We start from the raw sequence: 8868 nt of genomic DNA, 5'->3' as shown, positions 1-8868 counted from the left end.
ACCTCGCTGCTTTCAGAGCGTCACCTGGACCCTGTTTGCTGAGCCCCAGAAGATCTCTGAACGCCAGGTCAGTCAGTTGTGCAAAGGGGCATTAGAATGTGAGTGGTGGGCTGTGTTGTGGATGTTTTGTGGTGGTTGAATTGTATTGTATAGAAATGTGTTGTTTTGTATTACGTCGCATCGCATTGCATGGCATTTCATTGCATTGTATTGTATTGTATTGCATCGCATTGCATTGCATTGCATTGTATTGTATTGCATCGCATTGTATTGCATTGCATCGCATTGCATTGCATTGCATTGCATGGTATTGCATTGCAGTGTATTGTATTGTATTGCATTGCACTGCATTGCATTGCATCGCATTGCATTGTTTTGCATTTATATATAAAAACAATCGTATGAAATACATATAAGATTACAAGTTTTTAAAGACTTGCAGAGCCTACTGTTGTTTATTTATTTTATTAAAAAAAATTATTTTATCATTAATTTTCTATTTTATTTTATTTCCTTTTATTATTATTTTTTGTACGCTTATAGTTGACTTCATCAAGTTTTTGCGCCTTATACATATTATTATTATTATTGTTAGTAGTAGTAGTTCTTTTTTTTTAATGTATTTATCTATTATTTATTTACTTTTTTTTTTCCTCAAGGCCTGACTAAGCGCGTTGGATTACGCTGCTGGTCAGGCATCTGCTTGGCAGATGTGGCGTAGCGTATATGGATTTGTCCGAACGCAGTGACGCTTCCTTGAGCTAATGAAACTGAAACTGAAATTGTTGTTGATATTTTTATATTTTACCCGTCTCGGTAATGTAGGCAGCCATACTCCGTTTTCGGGGGTATGCATATAGGTATGTTCTTGTTTCCACGACCCACATAACGCTGACATGGATTACAGGATCTTTAACGTGCGTGTTTGATCTTTTGCGTGCGTATACACACGAAGGGGGTTCAGGCACTAGCAGGTCTGCACAAATGTTGACCTGGGAGACCGGAAAAAATCTCCACTACCTTTAACTGTCCAGGCACCGTTACCGAGATTCGAACTCGGGACCCTCACATTGAAAGTCCAACGCTTTTACCACTAAGCTATTGCGCCCGTCAAATGTGTTGTATTGTATTGTATTGTATTGTATTGTATTGTATTACTTTTTCCTCTGTAAAATTCAGGCTGCTCTCCAGAAGGAGAGCGTGTCGCCGAAGTACAGCGCCACCGCCCTTTTTCTGTACGTGTGCTTGGTTTACGATTAACTTAAAAGCGGAATATAGCCATAGAGAACCCTCTTGTTGCCGTGGGTTCTTTTACGTGTATGCTGTATGTGTATGCTGCACACAGGATCTGGGTTGATCGTCTCATCCATGTTGGGTGGGATCGATCAGCGGCTGTGGGATTTAGTGAGGAGACCGCGTACACGCACGTGTGTGTGTGTGTGTGTGTGTGTGTGTGTGTGTGTGTGTGTGTGTGTGTATGCGTGTGTGAAGCAATGCCAGAGAACGAACGAACGAACGAACGAATCTTTTTAATGAGGGAAGTGGAATAAGCATGCATATGCTTTTTTTACATCCAGCCCTCAGGGCAAAAAGAAATGAAATCAAAATGTTCACAAGATAACAAAAGGTTATAGAAAGGTTATAGAAAAAAAAACATACATGAAATTCAAATACACTCAATTGCACAGTAGCATTTACAAGTACATAATCATGATACCTGCATTAATGACAATAATGTATATGAATATGGTAATGAGAGAGATAGAGTGAGTGAGTGAGAGAGAGAGAGGAAGAATGAATGAATGAAGGTAAAGGAAGAAAGGAAAAAATGAATGATAAATGAATGAATGAATGAAAGAGGGAGAGAGAGAGAGAGAGAGAGAGAGAGAGAGAGAGAGAAGAGAAGAGAAGAGAAGAGAAGAGAGAGAGAGAGAGAGAGAGAGAGAGAGAGAGAGAGAGAGAGAGAGAGAGAGAGAGAGAGATGGTTTATTCAATTAAGGCCATAGCCACCTATGAATAGAGGGTGATAACAGAATTTTACGCATGCCCTGCAAATGGCAGTATAAACAATGCAACTTCTTTCATAAGTGAGAGACAGAGACAGAGAGAGAGAGAGAGAGAGAGAGAGAGAGAGAGAGAGAGAGAGAGAGAGACACAGAGAGAGAGAGACAGACAGACAGACACACGCACACACACACACACACGCACGCACACACACACACACACACACACACACACACACACACAGAACATTCCAAAACTGACCATGGGTGGGAAATCATCGAATGAAGGGAGCCAATTCAAAATATGTCACGAACAAAAGTTCAAGAATTATTCCCCTTCTTCTGAATGTTCTGTTTGTCAAATCTTCGGAACGGTCTTTTGTTTTTCTCTTTTTTTTCTCTTCTTTTTCCCAGAAGCTGGTATTGTTGTTGTTGTTGTCGTCGTCGTTGTTGTTGTTATCATGCTATCGGTGTTAATGTTGTTGTTGTTGTGGTGGTGGTGGTGGTGGTGGTGTTATTGTTGTCACAGTTTATTGTTATTGTTATATACAGTTTAATGTATTGATTTTTATGTTTACTAATTTCCTTTCTATGTTAATGTTTCATACGCTCAGAGGGTAGGCTCTCAAAGCTTCACCAGCGTGTCAGGCATCTCTTAAAAAAACAACAACAAAAAAACAAAAACGAAACAACAACAACAACAACAACAAAACAAAACAAAACAAAACAAAACAAAAACAAACAAAAAAAAAAACAAAAAAAACAAACAAAAAAAAAAACCACCCCAAAAAACAAACAAACAAAAAACAAAACAAAAAACAAACAAACAAAAAAAAGATGTTGTGTAGCGTATATGGATCAGTCCGCACGCGTTTTGAAACCTGCTTGAAACTGAAACTGAAATGTTTGCTAATGTTGTTGTTAATTGCATGATGCTGTTGACATTCACTGTTGATGTCGCTGGCTTTTACGTTGTTGTATATAGCGTTCGTGCGCCCCATCCACCCCCCTCCCCCGGCAACCCCCCCCCCCCCCCGCTCCCACGCCCCCCCCCCCCCCCACCTCTTCTTTTTCATTCTTATGCTCTTCCTTTCCTCATCACCCTCTGAATTCTTTCTGTGTGTTCTGTAGTGGGTTCTGATTTTTGCTTCATCATCATCATCATCATCATCAACATCATCATGATTATGTGAAATGTATGACGAGTGTGTATAGTCTGTAATGATTGTGTGTGTGTGTGTGTGTGTGTGTGTGTGTGTGTGTGTGCGCGCGCGCGTAAATTTATGCTTGATTGTTTGGTTGGCTGACTGTAAACAGCTGTGTACGTATTTTTTCTCTTTTGTGTTTGAAATGTATGTTTTAAACGTCGGTTTCTACATTGTACAGCGCAAATGAGTATGTGTTACATGGAGAGGCGTTTTAGAAATTAAATTGCAATCCTCCTCCTCCTCATCATCATCGTCATCTTCGTCATCATTACTGACGTGAAAATGTGACGGCAACAGCTAGAAAGGCTGAGGGCGCTGTTGTACCCGGAAGATGGTCACCACAGTGCGCACGCGCAGAGCTCTCACACGGGAAGTTCCTCCAACAGCCCCAGTCACATGGTGGACAACTGGCGCCCCCTGCAGCCGCTGAACGGACGTGTCATCAGACAGAGCTTCCCTTTGACGGCGTCTGGACATCGTCATCAGCTTCAGCTTCCTCCACACGGTGGGTGTGTGCGTGGGTGGTGTGTGTGTGTGTGTGTGTGTGTGTGTGTGTGTGTGTGTGTGTGTGTGTGTGTGTGTGTTTCTCTGTCTGTCACACATGCCCTTGCCCCTTTACACAAACAAAACACACACGCGCTCACGCGCGCACACACTCTCGCTCACACACACACACACGCGCGCGCACGCACACACACACACACACATACACACACACACACACACACACACACACACACACACACACACACACACACACACCTGCTATGTATTTTTCATGTTTTTCTGTTTTGTTTTAAATACAAAGACGTAAATTTGAAGACTACTGCTACAACACAAACGCATACATAAAACACATCAACAACTGCCACCCCATTCTACTACACAGATTTGAACCTGAACCAGACAACCCCCGAACCCACCACCACCACCACTACCAACACAACCGACCGTCCTCTCTCCCCAACAACCACCACCTCCTCCTCCTCCCCTGTCTCCACGATGACGTCACAACTCAGTCCTGTGACGTCGACAACCTTGCCACCGACCACCACCACCACGATGACGTCATCTACCACCGCTACATCGACGTCATCACAGCCAGAGAGGCAGAGGGAAACGACGACGACGTCGGCGATGGAGAAATCAACAATCACGGAATCCATCGTCGCCGCACCCGGTGGCAAAAGTGAGTGTGAACGTGTTACGGTTGTAATGATGATGATGATGATGATGATGATTATCATTGTTATAGTGCTTCATCATCATGATCACGATCATGATCATCATCATCATTATCAGCATCACCATCGTGTTGTTGTTGTTGTTCTCCACACAAGATTCAGAGCTATGTAAATACTTTAACGATAATGATGACGCTGATGACGATCATTCTTCTTCTTCTCCTCCACCTCCTCTTCATCATCATCATCATCATCTTCTTCTTCTCTCCTCCTCTTCCTCATTGTTATTATTATTATTATTATTATTATTATTATGAAACGTGGGCGCATGATCAGACTTGTTGTTCTCTTTGTTTATTTATTTATCTGTTTATTTTCTTTCTTCATTAATTTACGTACTTCTTTGTTCATTTGTTTATCTATTTATTTTTTTAAATTGTTCATGTATCTATATATTTATCCACTTATTGTTTTTAATGTCGCCTTTCTGTCAGCAAATGTGTCAATACTTTCTCTTTTAGAGGCAATAAAGCATTCTCGTATCTTGTAAAAGATGATAAAGTATTCTTGTAGCTTGTAAGAGGCAGTTAAGTATCCCTGTTCCTGACGCTTGTAAAGTATTCGTGCATCTTACCTTTCCAGAACAAGGAAGCGTCGTGGACCAATCACTGGTCCTGCTGACGTCAGACAAAAGCGGGAGGCCACTCTCGCCGCCAACCTTCAAATCGCTGACGGAAGTGAACGACCCGAGCAACGACAAGGTGCTGATATCTGGCGCCAACACTATGCCGGGGAGAGGCCATGGATCGGACATCCTGCAGACCATAGGAGGCAAAGATTCTTTCTTCGATCAACGAATGAGACAGCAACAGCAACAACAAGGGAAGCAGAAAGAGAACGATCAGAAGCAACAACTGCCATCAACATCATCTCCACAGCAGCAGCGGACATCATCATCATCATCACCATCAACAACATCAACACCACAGCAGCAACAAACGTCATCATCATCATCACCATCGACAACATCAACACCACAGCAGCAACAAACGTCATCATCATCATCACCAACAACATCAACACCACAGCAGCAACAAACGTCATCATCATCACCATCAACAACATCAACACCACAGCAGCAACAAACGTCATCATCATCATCACCATCAACAACATCAACACCGCAGCAGCAACAAACGTCATCATCATCACCATCGACAACATCAACACCGCAGCAGCAACAAACATCATCATCAACATCACCACCAACCACAACATCCCAACAGCAACAGAAAATGCATCAAAGGCAACAAGAACACCAGCAGCCCAAAGAACCACAGCAAAGGCAGCAGGTAACACCACCAGCTCCACCACCACCACCACCACCACAACAACATCAACAACCACAGAAACAACAGCAGCTAAGAGATCTGGAAGAACAGTACCAGAAGCTGCTCTTCCTGTTGCAAGAAAATCGACGTCAGCAGCAGCTGCTGCAACAGCGGCAACAGAAAGGCAGCAGGATGCTTCCGGTGGCAACAGACTTCCCCCCGATGTCCAGCCAACGAGTGACCACAACCACAACAACCACCACCACCACCACCGCCACCACCACCACCACCACCGCAGATCCCAACGACCCGTCTTCGCTGTTCAAGTTTCCCTCCATGCACAGAAACCCCCACACCACCACCACAACCACCACCACACCTCTTCCACCGGAGCCTAGATCTGGAGCCCGACCCACCACCTCCTCATCCAGCTCTCCCTCCAGAGTCAGGGTGAAGGCCGTGACCTTGCCGGGGTCAGGGTCCAGGGAGTACGTGCAGCGGCTGGCCAGACGTCTGAAGGAGATCCTGATGGAGCGTCAGAGGAAGGCGGCGTCCAGCACTCCGCGTGTCGGCAGTGTTCCACGCTCCAGCACCCACCTGCCCGCTGCCTCCACCACCCACACGGACCTGCACTCCCAGTACCGTCAGCAGCAGTGGCAGCACAGTCCCCACGTCCGGCAGCAGGACCACCCGCACCAGCAGAAGGCCCTGGACGAAGAAAGGATGAGGGAGCTGCGACGAAAGCAGTCCATGCTGGAGCAGCAGCGCCTGCTGCTGGAGGATCTGCACCGACCTCACGGCAGCGTGGGTGGGAGGGCGCTGGAAGCACGCAGAACCAGCACTCCGGGAACTTCCAGAATATCGCAGTCAAGCACCCAAAGCAGTTCCAGAACGTCGCAGTCCGGCAGCACCAGACAGAGTGCTCCCAGGTCCGTGTCCCAGGCTCTGCAGTCTCTGAGGGACGTGTTGTACACGGGTCCCGCCGCCACGCAGGGGGCTTCTGGTAGCCAAGGTAACCAGATCACTTCCGGGGCAGCGTCTGCCCACCGGATGCCTTCAGCGGGTCGTCAGAGCCCGCAGGGTTCCAGAAGGATTGTTCCAGCCGCCAGGGAGGAGCCCTTCGTCTTCCTGCACACGTACAACCGTCCTGTAAGGATTCGTAAAAACTTCTACGAAACTCTCTACAACAGGCCTGCCGCTTAATGTGATCCTCTGAGTTGACAGAACTGTTCATGATGACATTCTAAATATGAATCAAAATCGGGAAAAAAATAACATTACAAACAATTGTTCCAACTATTTTCAGTTTTTTCCCCAATAACTCCATCCCTCTTCGTGCTTTAAAGAAAACGCTCTGTTGCCAAATGTGTAGAAAAGCGTATGAGAACAACAAGAACGCAAAATTAAGACGATTGACACAAGCAACGATCTACAGAAGTATGAGAAGAGGTTGTCAATTTTTATGAACAATATTTCCATTTTTGCAAATTCCAGTCCACATCTGTTTTTGTGGATGAACGATTTCCAGCAAGGCTTATTCCAAGAGAATCATCATCTTCAATGCCTATACCTGCGTTAAGTTTTGCTTTTTGGTCTCTTCCACACACTTGAACAAATTCAAAGTCGGTGTGGAGCAATGCATGTTAACAAGACAAGACAAGACAAGACAAGACAAGACAAGAAGTGATTATTTCAGGAAAGTCCGTGGTGGCACAGATATCAACAACATTTTGTATTATATTCATGTTTGCATCCCAACGATTTGCATTTCAAGTTTTGCATGTAGTAGTAGTAATGATAATAATAGCAGCATCATCATCGTCATTATCATGATGATGATGATCATCATCATCAGCAGCAACAGCAACAATCATCATCATTATCATCATGCTTATGTATATGGCACTTACCCCATGGTTCACAGCGCATTAAACAATACACGTGATATAAATAAGACACAGGAAAACAAAACAAAACAAAACAAAAGTGAAGATGTCATCTTACTAAAAATGGTATTTCAAAGACAGTGTGACACAAGTCACAACTCTCACACTTCTCCCATCACACCCTCCAAACACACACACACACACACACACACACACACACACACACACACACACACAAAAGAAAAGAAGAAGAAGAAGAAAAAAGAAGAAGATGGTGTCGGAGTTGGGGTGTGGGTCTGGAGAAGAATCATAGTTTAAAATATTGTTTGAAAAATAAATGTTTTAAGACATTATTCTACAGATTCAATTCTGGAACAGTGTGTGGTATTTTGTGGCAGAGATTTCCCAAACCCAAGTCCGCAGAGCGTGCAGATGTTCGGAAACCATGATACTTGTATGTGAAACGCGGGATTCCAAACATACGTGTTTCAGACCAAGAACGCAGGCAAGGGTAGGATGGACTGCAAAACAACAGTGACTTGGTCAGAAGGGTACGAGGGTACTTAAGGCTACGAGAGTACAGGGGCACTTAAGGGTACAGGGGCACTAAAGGGTACAGGGGCATTTAAGGGTACAGGGGTACTCCAAAGATCAGGATGATGGAGGACTGTTCGGAGGGAAGGGGGGTGGTGGGGTGTGTGTGTGCAGGGGGCGGGGCGGGGTGGTGGGCGAGGGGAGAGAATGGGCAGGGACATGTAGAGTCTCAGTTTACGTTGTTGGTAATAGCATGTATGTGGTCCCAGATGACGGCGACATGATGTCCACCTGCCTTAATCTTCCTAGAGAGTTCCAAGAAGAAACTTGTGACTTTTGTTGGCAGACAGCCAACTTCACGATTAAAGAATCTACTGTTCTGAGGGAGAGGAGGTTTTTTTAGGAGGGAGGGGGGCTGGGGGGGGGGGAGAGAGCGGGGGTGAGGGGGGGGGGGGGGCAAAAGGGGGCAGGGGGAGGGTGTGGGTAGGAGAAGATGGGTAGTTTTATCTCTGTGTGTGTGTGTGTGTGTGTGTGTGTGTGTGTGTGTGTGGTTTCAATCCCACCAGTAAGATGGCCACATTCTATCTTCGGGCATGACGCATGCGCTGTGAATAGCTAACGTGTTAACCATACCATGGGCACTGGGCCAAACTGACCTGGAACCTCTTCTGGAAGATGGTGATGGGATGTAACGTGTGCACAAGATGTTATTAAACGTGCAT

At 45.1% G+C, this 8868-nt stretch overlaps 1 protein-coding gene across 1 annotated transcript in view; it reads left to right on the top strand.

The window, feature by feature from the left end:
* LOC143274907 (uncharacterized) overlaps positions 1–8540 on the top strand; it is a 52802-nt gene extending 44262 nt beyond the window's left edge. The window contains exons 7-10 of the mRNA XM_076578890.1: positions 1–67; positions 3509–3716; positions 4101–4400; positions 5038–8540. The exon at positions 1–67 is cut by the window's left edge and continues 91 nt beyond it. Coding sequence (XP_076435005.1) covers positions 1–67; positions 3509–3716; positions 4101–4400; positions 5038–6929 — 2467 coding nt within the window. The 3' untranslated portion in view covers positions 6930–8540. The remainder of the gene's footprint in view (positions 68–3508; positions 3717–4100; positions 4401–5037) is intronic.
* The last annotated feature ends 328 nt before the right edge of the window (positions 8541–8868 follow it).

Source organism: Babylonia areolata, chromosome 29 (genome assembly GCF_041734735.1).
Source record: "Babylonia areolata isolate BAREFJ2019XMU chromosome 29, ASM4173473v1, whole genome shotgun sequence".
Lineage (NCBI taxonomy): Eukaryota > Metazoa > Mollusca > Gastropoda > Neogastropoda > Buccinidae > Babylonia > Babylonia areolata.
Note: the sequence above shows the minus strand (reverse complement) of the source record. Positions and strands in the feature narration are given on the sequence as shown.